Source organism: Haliotis rubra, unplaced genomic scaffold, assembly GCF_003918875.1.
Source record: "Haliotis rubra isolate DU_JTF1 unplaced genomic scaffold, ASM391887v1 Scf1041, whole genome shotgun sequence".
NCBI lineage: Eukaryota > Metazoa > Mollusca > Gastropoda > Lepetellida > Haliotidae > Haliotis > Haliotis rubra.
The window spans coordinates 208299-225000 of record NW_025764939.1 but is presented as its reverse complement, the minus strand read 5'-3'; the positions used below and the strand labels follow the sequence as shown (position 1 = coordinate 225000).

General features: G+C 37.8%; 2 protein-coding genes across 2 annotated transcripts in view; one reads left to right on the top strand and one right to left on the bottom strand.

Annotated features, from left to right (window-relative positions):
• The window catches only part of LOC124274826, a 19265-nt gene extending 17506 nt beyond the window's left edge, over nucleotides 1–1759 (bottom strand). The window contains exon 1 of the mRNA XM_046710196.1: nucleotides 1698–1759. Within this exon, the coding sequence (XP_046566152.1) occupies nucleotides 1698–1746 (49 nt within the window). The 5' untranslated portion in view covers nucleotides 1747–1759. The remainder of the gene's footprint in view (nucleotides 1–1697) is intronic.
• A 2954-nt stretch (nucleotides 1760–4713) lies between these two features.
• On the top strand, nucleotides 4714–9820 carry LOC124274774 (nuclear receptor-binding factor 2-like). Its single transcript, XM_046710151.1, has 3 exons — nucleotides 4714–4791; nucleotides 5629–5713; nucleotides 7839–9820. The coding sequence occupies exons 1-3, from the start codon at nucleotides 4771–4773 to the stop codon at nucleotides 8474–8476; spliced, it is 744 nt and encodes a 247-aa protein (XP_046566107.1). The 5' UTR covers nucleotides 4714–4770; the 3' UTR covers nucleotides 8477–9820.
• The last annotated feature ends 6882 nt before the right edge of the window (nucleotides 9821–16702 follow it).

The following is a 16702-nucleotide window of genomic DNA, read 5'->3' as shown; positions in this document are numbered from 1 at the left end:
AGGTTCCGTATTTTAAAATTAATTGGCCCCATGTATACTACTCATACTTTGCTAAGGATCACAATAAAAATCCAAATTTTACTTAAACATAGGTTTATCATTTTGAAATTTTATCCATTTAAAACTGGATAAATAATATTAATATAGTAACCCTTCTTTAGGCAGACAACCACCATACTCTAACCGTATGCACTTGATATATGAGTAACCATAAAAATGGTTTTCACGGCACCAATCAACCAGTTTGCAAATCATGGAACCAGTCATTGACAAATAAATAACACCTGTCAATAGCAGGTATGGGATCCATAAGATGAAATGACAAACTGAAACCTAGGATCCATACTTACAATAAGCTTAGATATTTAAACCAAATTAGACCCCACATAATAGTTTTCTGTTGAATCAATGATTTGATCCTCAGCAAAGAGTGAATAGTATAATTATGTTACTCGACAGACAGTTCTTGATGTAATCAAGTCACAACTAGTTGTTACGCATCATTTAGTGTGTGACGTCACGATTATTTGTCATATAAGTTGGAGCCAGGACAAAAACGAATAAATCAATGACACCGCAGTTCTACATGCACAGTTTCGTCCCTTAGGCAGTACAGGAACCTATGGTTGTGGGTTGGAATCCTTTTTCGTTCCGATTATGTTTTCAGTTTTGTCAGCACCTTCCTTGAGCACATCATGTAAAAATGTGACTTTCCTTCCACATTAAGCTGACAGGTGGTATAACTGGAACTACCGAGAAATGATGTTTTATCCAACTGACTCACTCACTCATTCGAAGCTTGAAGATCGTGACAGATATGTATATATGGATATGTACAGTCCTCTTCTTTGTGAATCGTGACATATCATGTTTCTTATAGCATATTCAACAATCACGTGACACTTCACGTGTGTGTATTTAATGTGAATGATGAAATCGATTTAGTATTTTATTGATCTTACTTTGTTCGTCATAGATTACGCAGTTTTAATATGTTTAATAACAATCTTAACCTACCACTACGTACCACGCAAATTACAGGGTTGATGATAATTAAATGACGCAGTAGTACATGGCAGTTATTAATAATGGTAGATATGATAATATTAATAATGGTAGTAATAATAATGACAATCATCATCATCATCATACCTTAACTATACTATAATCTAAAGTATTATTTTTCCAAAATCCTACAACATTTTAATTATTCTATGATATTTTAGCAAACGGGGATAATTCATCTTTCACTTAATGGTTACCCAAATACACTTTGAACGTGATCTTTAAATACATAATGAATATAGAAAATCAGATCCATGAAAATATGATGTTTGTAGCATCTTGTCACAAATATTGATGTACATCATAAAATAGAACATGTATATTGTACGGAACAATTCTCTGTGAGTTTGCACCAGAGCTGGAGTTGTATGTAGTAATGTGGGTTGCTTTAATTGAAGCCCAGATCCTCCCAGAGAATGGCCCTTGGTTGGTAAGAAACATAGCAGATGTTGGTTGGTAAGAAACATACCAATTGTCACGACTTTCAACAAGTGGAAATTACGCGATCTGTACTAATTCTCCGCATCGCGTAAATAATGTAACAAACGTACAATGTTTTAACTCGTGCAGTTAAGAAACATCTGTCATTGTAATTACTAGTAAATAGTTGGAAAATAACTGACAACACTTACATGACGAGGCCGTCAACAGCAGAGCCAGAAGGGTGGGTGCATACGCCATGTTCGTCTCTCTGTGTGAGTCGACTGTCGGTAGCGGGTAAATATAACCCACATGTACCCCACTGGGCCGGTACTACCCAGTTACGAGTGCACTCACAGGTATTGCGACATTGAATACCACGCCCATAAACGTTAAAAGAAGTAGCGCTGTTTTTGTGATTTGTAGTGAACGCTGTGTGTTTCTTGTGTGCGTTCGTCTCTCTCTCTCTCTCTCTCTCTCTCTCTCTCTCTCTCTCTGTGTGTGTGTGTGTGTGTGTGTGTGTGTGTGTCGTTTGTTGCGTAAGATAAGATATTACTATTTCATTAGGAAATGCTGATTCTAAGGAAAGGATAGTGTAAATCGTTCCCATACACACAGAATCACATACGAGTATGCCTGCGCCAGTCGTTGAGTGCGCGTGTGTTTAGTATAACCCAAACTTCTTCCTCTACGGGCACATGCATCGATGCATAGTATCCTTACCGAATACATCCTCCCCGTGAGCGAGCGAGTGAAAGTATTGAATTCCTAAAAAAGTATTAATGATTATACGGATTTTTACTGACAATAACTAGAGAACTGATCGTTGGTGTATTAAAATCATTTTAAAAACTTACACGTTTTGGGAACGACGAAAGTGAATCAAGTGCGGTGGTCAATGTCCAGCTGCACCATTTACCAGTGCTTTGCAGACTGGATTAGATTCATGTACTAATGGAACCGTGAAGATCTGGGTTAGAATCGGTCTTCAGTAACCCATGCTTGTCGTAAAAGGCCACTAACGGGATCGGGTGATCAGGCTCGCTGGCTTGGTTGACACATGTCATCGTATCCCAATTGCGAAGATCGATGCTCATGCTGTTGATCACTGGACTGTCTGGTCCAGACTCGATTATTTACAGATCCCCGTAACGCAGCAGTGATATTGCTGAGTGCAGTGTTACACATCAAACAAACAAACACTCACGTCCAGACTGTTTTGGTATCATCATGCCTACGTACCTGTGTGCCTACAAACCAGTGGACACGCAGCATGTGTAGGCACGTTGAGATAGGCTTCAGCACCCCTTTCAGTACACAGGGGTTGTTTCCCAATACAACATCACAATGAAGTAAAACAAGAGATTCAGTTCAATTCATTGCACTAATAACAACAATGAGACAGCCTGCACACAGTTCCCACGGTGAGTAAGTGAGTTCTTTGGGATTTACGCCGCTTTTCAGCACTATTCCAGCAATATTTATATATCACGGCGGGGGACACCAGAAATGGGCTTCACACACTGCACCCATGTGAGGAATCGAACACGGGTTTTCGGCGTGACGAGTGAACGCTTTAACTACTAGGCTACCCCACCGCCCCTACACAGTTCTCAGAAATGGATCAAGTTGACCAAGTCAATACAAAGAATCAAATATACTAATTCAACTTTGGTTGAAGATTCTGTCAGATAATACCCTCCCGCCCACAACTTGGCCGCATGCATAATTATTCCAGCTATATGCCGGCGGCCTTGAAATAATCGAGTCTGTACCAGACAATCCAGTGATCAAAAGTATGAGCATCAATCTACGCAATTGGGATACGCTTAAATGTGTCAACCAAGTCAGTGAGCCTTACCACCCGATACCGTTAGTCGGACTCAGCTAATGAAAACGATAACCAGGAATATTGAATGTAGATCTGCCTGGTTATCTCTTAATGGTACTCCTACAGTGGTTACGTTTGGATTCTAGATATTTTATTAGATCCGGTCTACTTTGTAACGGAGAGGTATTCACAGAAGCCATCACAGACTGTTTACTTAGTCATATTCTTCTTGAATAAACATAGGTTAAACCACCAAAATTGATCAAAAGCGAGAGGTATTTACGTAAGCCATCACAGCTTTTTCACTTATCCATATTCTTCTGGAATGAAAAAAGGTTTAAACCCTAGTCAAGTTGACTAAAGTTTATAGACACGGGGTTCAGTGACAAAATTTCTTGCCACTGTACAACGGCTTCATCCAATGGCCAGATGTTTCGACATACTTTTTCTTGCTCGGGTAGACTAACATACAGTGTCTCAAATGATCACAGAAAGAACGGTTCCTAAAACTGGATAGCATAAAAATATAATAAAAAAGGAGAATTTCATTTTCAGAAATTGTGGCAATCTAGATTTGTCACATATTATAGACTTGCATGGGCTGTATTTGACTATAGCTTAGGCTCTGCAGGCTGACGGCAGTGGTCTGAAACATATGTCACGTGTTCTACGGTAAACGTAAATACTCTACCCTTCTGTACACATTCCTATACCATTCAGTCGTTGTGGGTGACCTTTGTGAAGAACCTGCTGACCTCCCAGGTGGTTTGACATTTTCACGACCAACTTTAAATCGTCATACATTTCCAAAAGCTGGGGAGTTTACACATTCCAGCCCTTTTCTTTCATAGATACGATTCCTGTTTGTACTTCTCTTGGAGTCCACATCCATTGTGAAGAAAAATATAATCAGATTATAATTACAATCCGCCCACCGTTAGATTATTTGCCACGGTTGGAAACAATATGGCTTATATGGTTACAATATAAAATCTCCATGATAATACAATGGGGTTAATTTAAATATTTCGCAGTTAATCTGACGTCTAAGCTGTGTGACTAATTATAAGCTGTCCAATAAATCAGCAAAAATTATCTATAGTATGTTTTAGTCTGATGGATAGTCTATACCTGATGGAAATGTTTCAGTTGACAACTCAAAATACATAAATCGTATATATGTCCTCCAATTTCACCTCTCATCAATATATGTTACTAATCATCACATCTCAAAAAAGACTTTTATGGAACTGAAGCACAAAAAAACAGATGTACAAAAAAATGTCACCACAAGAAGATTGGAAACACCGTCCATCGAGATATGATGAATCTTTGTCCGTACGTTTTCCGATTCACAAATTGAAAAAGTCGACTCGCCAATGAAACTACTTCCGGAGCAAGGGACTACTTCCGGGTTGGGGAAATGGTACTGATCAGATTGTAAACATCTTGTGATGGATTCGCCTCTAAATTTGGTAAGGGTTAGGGGGCGGCTCCAGAGGTGACAGATAAATATAGACTTCAACGAAATAGATATTGATTTTAATTTGTCGCTGCTTATCACCTTTTAGGTAAAATCAACTTGGTAAACAACCGAATTAATTCAGGACAGTGTCAAGTTGCCACTTTCAGTACCACAATTTAATTAATTAATGTACATCGTTGGTTTGCATTATAGCCAGAGTGAGAAACAATGTTTTCGTGTAATCAAGCAGAATCACAATTTCAGTGTTCTGCAAACATCGCATTATTACAATGTTTCTTCCATTGTCAGTGATTCACAATAACATCTCGGGTTACATCATCGAGAGAGCGAAATCGTTACTATCATAGTGTACCTTCAATATAACTGTACATCTATCATATATGTGAGCAGATATGTATGGGTCACTGAGCATGTGCCACCTGTATTTGTTACGCACTTAAACAATTTGTGATTTCCATTATTCATTAGAAATATTATCAGGTTCAGAATATTCAGCATAAATTAAAGATATTCTTTATAATGTATACGTAACATATGAATCGTAATTGTTAATGTTGGCCGATCTTTAAACCCAAGTAATACACAAGAAAATGCCTATTTAGGGTACTCAGTAACTATTTGACTTTAATTATGAGGCAGTTGGCCAGATACTTAAACAACAAGCAGCAAAGACATTGACTGTCTGTCCTCAGGGCAGCACTAGGGTGTACTCTTGAAGAAATACATTATCACTGTATATAATTTTCTGTAAACAGAACAACATTTGGATTTATTAAATGTAAGCAAAGTGACTTTGTTTCTTTGCAATGTGTATTGTTACCCCCAGGCTCACCAGCAGGGTCGGCGAGCAGATACCCTTGTGCGGAGTGGGAAGTTTGATGATGCAGTTGACTGCCACAAGAGAGCAGCAGGTGAGTAAAGCTCAAGGCGATAAAGTTGTACAGTCAATCATATAACTTTATTTTTAGAAATGGTAATGTTCAAAGCTATCAAACCTACTCTCCCCAAAACACACACCTATGTTTTGTAATCACCTTACGTGGTGTAGAATTGAGTGAGAGAATTCTGCTATTTAATGTGAATAAATCTGTACATGAAATATTTATACAAGATACTATGACTAATGTATAAATTAATGATAGTGAGTGAGTATGATTTTATGCCGCTTTTAGCAATATTCCAGCAATATCACAGCGGGGGACACCAGAAATGTGCTTCATACATTGTACCCATGTGGGGAATCAAACCCGGTCCTTCAGCATGAGGAGCGGAAGCTTTAACCATCAGGCTACCCCACTGCCCATTTAGTGATAGATGTATGGGAATTTGCTGCACAGAAACTAGTATAATCATATGCCTGTTTCATCAGCGTTGTCTCAGTATCAGCCTTCTCTTGACACAATCCTGGCACTTAATTGATACCCTATGTACAATGAGGTAACAATATTAAGGACCTGATCAAATGTGCAAGTATTCTTTTAAGCAGTTCAAAAAAGTGTTAAAATGAAAATATTGCAAGGAATTGATTGAAATTTTGTGTGCCATGGCACAGTAACAGATGAAATGGCACGGATGAAATATTTTCAATTTGCCCTGGCAACACGACTAACCTTATGAAAATAATACTCACCATGATTCATTTTATGGAAAATGTGATAAATCTGACCAACTCAAATGATTCAAAAATATTTTTGCCCCCATTCAAACTGTCTATCAGTGGCACTCTCAGTCTCACGGCTTAATATAGGCATGGCTCTTTTGAATGTGAATAACAGGAAATCATGTTTTGGATAACATACTGTAAACGTATTATATTTCGCGCAGGTTTTATTTTCGCGCTTTTCGGGCAAAACATTTTAGCGCGAAAATTTATACACCGCGAATTAGCGAAAACAGCAATGTTTGATACAAAACAGATTACCATGAAACGACTCGGAAAGAAAAAATACAGCAGTATTTTATTTATTCATTAAGATTTTATTTACCAGTACATCATGAAGCGAGTAGTCACTTAACACTCAATCATCTCATTCACAACAACCCGGCTTGTTTGAAATCACAAAGAGCTTCATATACAGTAGAAGTTAATTCGTCAGATCGTCAGAATTCGGAACATAAGACTGATGTGTTTTTCATCTCTTCCGTGAGTAAACGGATTACTGTGTACTAGTATATCACAGATTTCCTGTGAGTAAGCAATAAACGCCGCCTGAAAGGTTAAGCCACTCTGTTTGTTTTCACTGCTATTAGTGGCGGCCAAAGAGACAGCTGGCAGTTCCGGCAATTACTGATTGCGCGAATAATTGACCGCTCGATGTAGTCTAAACTGTCAATTCAGCGAAAATTGCACCACGCGAAAATAAGTACGTTTACAGTAGTTTGTGGGTTTGTTTATGGGTCCAGGACAAATGAAGCTCAACTATTCTTGCAGTCATGATAGTTTTTAGGAAATCCAACTCTGAAGTTTATTTGTATCCTGGTTATTTTCCTTAAACCCGTGAATATCCAGGATAGATTAAGTCTTCCCCAACCCATGCTTGTTGTAGGAGGCAAATACTGGATCGGAATGTGAGGCCTGATAACTTGGTTGACACATGTCATCGTATCCCAATTAGATTGATGCTCATGATTTTGATCACTAGACTGCCTGGCCCTGATCCGATTATGTAGACTGCCACCATATACAGTGAAACCTGTCTAAACCGGCTCTCCATAGGGCCGAAATAAAATGCCGGATAAGACAGGTCCCGGTGTTGGCAGGTTTCACTGTAGTTGGAATATTGTTGAATGTGGCTTTGCAACAAACAAATCATATTCATGCCATCAAAGCTAGTATAAGCTAGTAAAATTTGAAAGTTTTGAGGGTAGTAAACCCACCTGACCAGAAGAATATTGACACAATTTCACTCACTGTGTAAACATGGTAGAGGGCAGTTAACAGTGTTTTTTCAGAGTATATCATGGTTCAAACCAATGAAGGTTTCAGCTGTGTGTTGTGATGTATGTAACTGTTTGAAACTGTTTTCATCTTTGTAGAGTACCTTCTTGAGGCGATGCAGTTGACAAGTTCGGAACATGCTCTGGAGTCCCTTCGGCTGCAGCACAAACACCATCTACATCAGCAGGAGCTCATCCTTGAAAACCGTGTAAGGATTGAACGTGCTCACAATGCTCAAAAAAGCTCAGAGAACAGGACCAATCAGAGCTGTCAAACAGACGACCTTGACACAATTGATGGCGACCTTGACCCAAATCATTTCAGCGAGGCAAGTTTGTACCGTACAATGACTCACACAGACACACTATTAGCATTCCTAAATCAACGTAAAGACTCTCAGGAACCCAGCTCACCAAAGACATCAGCTCCACGAGTGACCTTCGTTAAAAACCCAAATGACGAAAATACTGTCATACAGGAACTCCAAACTCACAATGAGCAACTCCAGAAGCATGTGAAGCTCCTGCTCAGAGACTTGGACTCTGTCAGGAGAGAAAATGAACAACTGCAGACACAACTCAGGGAGAAGGAAACATTGAAACATGTGATGTCAGAACCAGTGTTCAGCCCAGACCATTTCACTCCGTTTGACCTTCCCCCTCTTGAAATGCCGACCTTGAACTTGGATATGCTTCAAGAGGGGTTACAATCAGATGATGCACTTACTGAGAAATAGACTCCTTTGTGAAACGGCAGCAGTGATGTATTTTAAGATTGCCTCTTTGTTGTCTTGGGTGTGATAATATTGTTCATTCATGTTCAAATTTCAAATTGTTTGAGATGTTATTTTATTGGTAGAATAAGGATATGTACTCTCTGACTTCTTTTTCAAATTAGAAGTTGAAACTTGAAGATGTCTCCTGTAAATATTAACATATTTTTAGAAAAATAATATTTTTTAATTTTAGTTTATTTTAAGTGAATACAATCAGCAACTTGAACATGAGTATTGGATGTAATAGCATGGGTAGTCATTGTTGTCAATAGTATCTTGTGATGGTGATAAAACTATTCAACTTCATCATGATGTCATATCAAGATAGCAAGAGTGAGCAGGTTTAGTTTTACGCCGCTTTTAGCAATTTTCCAGCAATATCATGGCAGGGGACACCAGAAATGGGCTTCACACATTGTACCCATGTGGGGAATCAGACCCGGGTCTTGGGCGTGATGATCGAATCACTTTCACCACTGGGCTACCCCAACGCCCCAGGATTGTAAGAATATATATGTACTGGAATATACAAGTTTGTTTAAGAAAGAGCTATTTATTTTGATTGTTAGTTCTACACATGGCTTAATCTGGTGTCAAGTTTGAATCTCATATTTGTGGTTCCTGGCTCTTGTTATATGCTCAATTTCATGTTATTATTTCAGTTTTACATGTTTAAAGGAAACAGTTTGTCATCCTGGTACTTTGTGCAATAGTGCTGCACAATACCTAGTGGACTTTGCAGATCAACCCAAAACTGACGGGTAGAACTAAATGAAGATAAGGCCAAGCTGTATCTGCTGATACAGAACTTCCACAGACAGAACATGATACTGCTGATAATATATATCGTCGGAGGTAGTTCCAGCTTCTTAAACTGTGGGAATTCCAGATAAGAATAATCCCCAGAAACCATCTTACAAGGCGAGCTACTTGAGTGGCAGGCTTAGTGGCTTGGTTGAACGCATGTCATCAGACCTCGGTGACCGGTGTCAATGCTCACAATATCGACCACTGGTTTGTTATGTTTCAACCACGATCTGGGTTATTGACTGTTAGTAACATGTGGATAATACTGCTTCTCTGACAGTGAGTTGAATTATAAGTTGGATTTGTTTGTTTGTTTGTTTGACACAACACTGAGCAATGTTCCAGCTGAGTAAATGTGGTCTGTAAATAATCATGTCGGGGCCGGGGAGTATAGCGTTGACATCACAAGCATCAACCTACACATACAATGAGATGCTTCAACCAAGTCAGGGAGCCTGAGCACCAGATCCTATTATTCACCTTTCATGGGTTGTTAACGAAATCCAACCCAGGTCTTCACAGGGTGCATACTTAGTGCAGGGTAAGGTAATGTTTCATTCCTAGATCTTTTGTCTCAGTGAAATGTCTGTTGAAAGGTGGTAAGTTTTTCCAGGAATAGTGTGTTAATGATGTTGTTTAGGTAAGATTGTGACGTTAATACTGGTATCAGTATGATATATGCTGGACAAATATAGTTAGGGATATGTAAATTTTGAAATTATGAATAATGATATATTTATTCATGGACACATTGATAAAATATCAATCATAAAAATACCAATATCCCTAACATATTTTGTCCAGTATATAAACTATGTTGTCTGGCACTAATATTTGTTTAAGCTACTCTCTGTTAATTATAAAATGATCTGTTATGATGACTGTTTAGCATATTTAGTTTCTCAGAGACAGACATATCTGTGTATATGTGGGCTATATTCCTTGGCTTTGACTTGATATGCAGAGTTGTGGCCCTTACTTTTCACACAAGAGTGAGTGAGGTTAGTTTTACGCCGCACTCAGCAATATTCCAGCTATATGGCGGCGGTCTGTAAATAATCAAGTCTGGACCAGACAATCCAGTGATCAACAGCATGAGTATCGATCTGCACAATTGGGAACCGATGACATATGTCAACCAAGTCTTGGTTGTCAACATTACCAGTTCTTGCAGCTTTCACCTCCAAGTGCGGCATCACTTAGGGAGATCCTCCCACTTCAACCCGACTCTCTGTGATAAGACTGAAATACTATTCAAACAGTATTATTCCCAAACTCACTACAATCTGCATCAGTTGCTAGTGTTCTACTTCTCCCTTACTTAACAAACTGTGATAAACTGAAGTACTGTTCAGGTGGTTAATTCTCTCAGTCACTGGTAACATGTAACAAGCATATCTTTACTACATTCCAAGTCTAATGAATCTGTATTATTTTGTCAAGATAAGTCCATCATTGCATGTAAATATTAGATTATCATAGCAAGGGCCCCAGCTGTCTTTCTCTGATCCATTTGAGTCAATATATATGTTGTTGTAAATATAGCTGACTTGGGAAGTATTGACACATTTATCATCATGAGAAACTTTTAAGTCTCATTTGGAAGCTGGTATGGAGGAGAGGAAAATTTGGTATGGATTAACAACTTCTTTACTGCAATAGATGCAACGTTTTGTTCCTCTTCTCATCAGCCGTAGTTAGGGGACGTGTGGGGTGACCATGGCAACTGTTTTTGTAAGCGAGGTCAACTTCTTTATTATGAGGAACACAATGTTTCAGAGTATATCCTTACTCCATCACCATGATAAAGAAGTTGACATCCATAAAAACTCTCTTCCTTATGTGTATCACTTATGAATGCCAAAGACCTGTTGTCCCCTTACTTCTTGCTGTTCTCATAACTGACAAACTGCATTTTTTCATCATGAAGGTGCCTTTCATTGTTCATTTAATTCAGCATCCAGTCTTTTCATGGGATGAGGTGTGACATCAAGTTCAGGGCCTAGACTTTCGAAGCTCTCTTAGCTCTAAGGTAGTCGTAAGTGCCATTCATTACCATTAACTTACAACTATCTTAGCTCTAAGAGAGCTTCGAAAATCTAGGTCCTGGACTGTTGCTCTCACATAGCAGCAAGCATGTGTCTGCTTGTTCTATTCTGGACTTGGGCTGGTGTTTTAGTGCTTAAATGGCCCCTATAACATGGATAGCACTAGATAGCATCCTTACAGTGAGTTTAGTTTTACGCCGCTTTTAGCAATATTCCCGCAATATCACGGCCGGGGACACCAGAAATGGGCTTCACACATTATACCCATGTGGGGACTCAAACCCGGGTCTTCAGCATGACAAGCGAACACTTTAACCAACTGGCTACCGCCCCATCATGGTTACAATTGGACCAGCAGTTGAACATTTTTTTCTATACCTCAACCCCAGTGCCACACAACATGGAAATAACATTGTGGCTTCTTTGAGAGGCATTTAGAATTTGAAGTTGTAAGGAAGGATAACAATGTATGGATGGACAATGTTTCGAAGTAGGTTCTAACACTGTTATCAAGCAATACATTGTGGCTTGATCCCTCAACAGTCAGTTGCTCAATTTGTAACTTCCGAGACCTTGCCTCATTTCGTATCACTAAGTCTAAAATATTGCCTCATTTCGTTTCACTAAGTCTAAACTGTTGCTTAGCTACAACATGCCAAAATGTGTGAAGGAACACAGATTGCCTTTTGAAAGATTGTGACATGGAAAAAATGTTTATTCTTAATAAATATCCAGTGTATGTTTGTCTGAAAGTATCACCAGTTGTTGACATATCGTAAAACATTTTCATGTGTGTTTTAAGAAGCCTGGAAACTCATTTATGCGTCTTAGTTAATCTGGTGTTTCTAATTTTGTTTGGTTTTCACATTTGATTTATGTTTTTTGAACAGACTCTTGTAAATAAATGGGATTCATGCGACAATTTTTATTCATTGTTTTCCTTGTGAATTTAGGCTGGATGAACACAAAATCTAAAAAAAAGAAGAAAAAAAACATATTAGAAATATTCTCCAAAATGTTTCAATTGCCAAATCGTCACAGTTATTGAAATAACATAACAGATCATCCATTGTCAAATAACATGACTGACATGAACTCTCAACTGTGCATTCTGATTCAAATAGCAAATGTAAATCCCATACCAAAACGGTGTTAAGAAATCTTCAAAACTCAGAACAACCAGGCTCCTTAGCACTAGAACATACACTTTCACACTAGAACACAGGACCAGTGAGTGGACAATAATTAGTGGTCTTGTCTACTTCACTGGTCCACTGCAGTGACTGGGAATGTAAATCTGGTTCCTGTTTTCCCATGCGCTTTGACTTGCGAGTATTACTTTATTTGAATCCTCGCCAAAATATGCGATCTCACTTTCTAATTTAAAGTCTATTTTAATTATATAGATGAAGAAAAAATTCACTGGCCACCAGGACCACTGCAAACTTTTCATTAAGTGGTCCTGATGAATTTTTACTAGTCAGGGACTGCAGGACCAGCGCAAATTTTGCACACTGGCGTAGCGCTATGGTTGCTTTGTACAACGGCACCTTGTTGTGTAACCCCATCAGACCTTGGTTGTGTGGCATCAGTTGCAGAATTCTTAAAGAACGAGGCTAAAACCATCCAACATTTGCACAGCCTTTATTATCAACAAAGTAGGTCAACATCAGGAAGAGGATCAGTAAGAGAACATGTCACTATCTGTTAATAGACGCATTAGCTACTCAAAGACAATCCAGTCCTGCATTACCTTGCACCAACAAACAGGGATGAGAATATCATTTTCAGATAACACTGAAAAAAAGTAGCCATGGAGCTGTCAGGCTATATTCCTAATGCCTCTGTTATATTGGCAAATATCACAAAGGGAACCCTTGACATTCCACAGAAGATTCTCATCCCTACATTGCACAAACACATGGAGACAGTGCTTGTATAAACACTGATACACATGTATATAGCAGAGCATAAACCCAACACAAACACATGGAGACAGTGCTTGTATAAACACTGATACACATGTATATAGCGGAGCATAAACCCAACACAAATACATGAACACCATGCACATACATTTTCATTTGTGTCCTTGCCAGTAAAAACTGTATGTCTTGATGCACATGCAGGGATTTACAGGACGCGAATTCATGAGTCCTATACAGATAAAAATTGACAATGGATGCACAAAATTTATTAGCGTGTCCACAGGGACTCCGAAAAAGTCCAAATACTTTTTGTAAAAATTCCAATAAAGTGACAATAAGTTATCACTGGGTTTGCTACTAGCTGGGTTAATATTTTAATTACAGTAACAATGTGATGATCATGATACACAATACAATAACAACATTAATAATAATATTTAAGTGTCTGGAACCCCCATTTTGCTGTCCAGGACCCCTGAAAATTAAGAGTATGAGTCCCAGGGACCCTCAAATACAGGACTCCATGTAAATCCCTGCACATGCTTACCCACTTACATAGTCTTCATACCTTCTAGTAAGGTGTCCATTTGTGTCTTGTATTATTGATACCAAATATCCATAAATGAGTGTTCCCTTATTTTTAACCTTCAGTATACATGATCTCTAACGCCGAAAGGTTCTTCTTTTTCATAGATGGCAGACTCAATAGTAACCTTATTCTCTTGCACATGGGTATACAAAGCAAACACCAAAAGGTCACTGTATTATTCTCCCAACAAAAAAGTTAAAACACCTCAAACGGGTCAGTTACTACTAAACACAGTAAGGTAGATCGTCGTCTTTGGTTAATGAAAACAGAACAAAGAACACAAAAGGTTTAAATTCTGTGATGCAGCAATATTTAGCGATAGCATATGTACAAAGTGTCGAATGTAAAATGAGTGGAAATAAGATTCAAATGTACTATGAATCAGTGCAATTCTTAGGTAAAAGGTCCGACCATTTTTTCTCTCGTTTTGCAGATAAACCTAACCTAAATTTTTGAAAAGTGAACATGACAAATAATTTAAAATGTTCATTCATTATTGTTGTCTGAAAATAGGCTTATTTTAATGTCCTTTCATTTCAACTTCATTGTTATATTATTTTCAGATTTTAACTTCAGAAAAATAACTACTTATTATGCTTAGAAACTTTATGATGATTTATTTGTTTCTTGGGTTTCACTCCTTCCTATTCTCAGCACATTCGACCCCTAAATCATAAAAAAAGTTTTAAAAAACATTACATGCATCTTGCCAAAATTTCTTTCCTCTACGGGGATTGAAACAGTGCTTAATTTTATGCCATGGCATAGATAATATTGAAGTGGTACTTTAAACATATTTTCAATGTGCCCTGGCTGAAATTATGAAAATAATACTCACAATTTTTATTGTTAATTGAAAATGCGATAAATTAGACCAACAAAAGTGATTCAACACCTATTTGTGTACCCTATCAAAGTCTTAGGTAAGTGGCACAATCAATCTCACAGCTTAACATGGATGTGGAATTTTGAATGTGAATCAATGTGCATAACAGGAAATCCTGTTTTGGATGACAACACACTTTCTGGGTTAGTTTATGGATCCAGAACAAATGAAACTGAACAATGCTTGCCATCATGACAGTGTTCAGGAAATCCAGCTCTCAAGTTTACATGATGTTTACTGATTTATTAACCAATAAATTGAAATGACATAACTGTTGTGATATTACAAGTTAAAATGGATCATCAAAAGGTATGAGCACATAGTTTTTCACAAACGAACACCATATTATCTGTCTATTGCCCAACAGCACCCTTTGAAAAAATGGCATTGCTGTCATTGCTCTCTCATTTCCTTTCAAAGTCATTGCAGCATCTGAGATTGGTGAAAACAGGATAGCCATATACCAGAGATCACTTCTACAAATACAATATACACCAGTTCTAAGAATCAAGACTACATCAAAACAGAAGTGTAAATGATATTCCCTCAAAAGGTCATAAGTATAGCCTTGACTTTCTAGATATCCCTCATGTTTCTTGTAGTTCAAGCTTGTTAGGAAAACAAACATACCTTGTAACACAAGTACAGTGCTATAATTCTCTTGTGGGATTCCATATCATGTTTACTGATTCGTTTGACGGTAACTGGAAGAAAACCAAACATGCTGAAACCTTAAAATACAGAAATTGTTACCAACATTTGTTGCACTTCTTCCTAACAGTTGCCATCACTAACAGTTCAACGTACATTTCGAAGTCATGAAACAAATATATCAAAATCACAACTCTTTTTCAATTCAATTCACAAGTGAGTGAGTTAATATTTAACGTCACATCGGCAATATTTCAGCCATATCGTCAATTCACAAAAATATAACAAAGCTTACATAACATTTCATCTGTACGACATATAAGTGACTGTGACAACAGATGTCTACAAGTGTTCATAACGTGATAGAAAGTATAACAGACTTAACACTGACATGCAGCCAGAAATCCTTGGATGAGATGGGAAAGTGTAACTCAAAACATAATGTACCAAATAAACTAGAGCATGAACTTATTATATATGGTGGCCTATTTGCAATTAAAATCTAATATTACAATAATAATCTTAAATTCCTACTGAAATCAACAAATTTCCAGATTAACGAATCACTTGAGAAATATCACACTGTAAAGCTCTGCAGTAATCGTTGCCAATGTTTGGTTTCTGTATCAACACTAATAACAGGGCTATTGATAGTACTGTAATAATGATCCAATAATCGGGTCTTTTACATCCCCATTGAAACTGACAACAAGATTTCCAGATCAAACAATCACTTAAGAAATAGGACACTGTATACAAAAAGAGCATTTTCAGCAGCAATTGTATACAAGGTATCTTGTCTCAGGTCTTTAGCATGTTCAGGGTTGGATAAATAACGGTTCATAACACCTGTATAGGTAGTTGACCTGATTAGTTTGGTTTAGTTTCGGTTGCTGTTTAACGCCACACTCAGCAACATTCCAGCTATATGCAGTAGTCTGTAAATATCAAGTCTGGACCAGACAATCCAGTGATCAACGATCTAGGCAACAGGGTTAGAATGACATGTGTCAACCAGCTCAGCGAGCCTGACCACCCGATCTCGTTAGTCGCCTTTTACAACAAGCATGGGTATTGACCTGATTAAGAATAAGCAGCACTAAGGAGGAGAAAGTGAACTTGAACTAAGTGCAGTGATCCAAGTGATAAAATAAAAATATAAAATTATAAAATAGCAGTGATTGCAAACATAAAATTAATCAACAGCTGAATTTTGTTCTGATACTTAAAATGAAAAAGTGCAGTGTTCTACAGATTCTGAAAGAACAGGAAAATGTA

What these genes read in the sequence shown, in the direction of transcription:
- LOC124274774 (XM_046710151.1), top strand. Translation starts at nt 4,771, where the DNA reads ATGGATTCGCCTCTAAATTTG. An exon ending in TGGATTCGCCTCTAAATTTG is followed by an intron (nt 4,792 to 5,628) that starts GTAAGGGTTAGG and finishes TGTTACCCCCAG; the next exon opens with GCTCACCAGCAGGGTCGGCG. An exon ending in CTGCCACAAGAGAGCAGCAG is followed by an intron (nt 5,714 to 7,838) that starts GTGAGTAAAGCT and finishes TCATCTTTGTAG; the next exon opens with AGTACCTTCTTGAGGCGATG.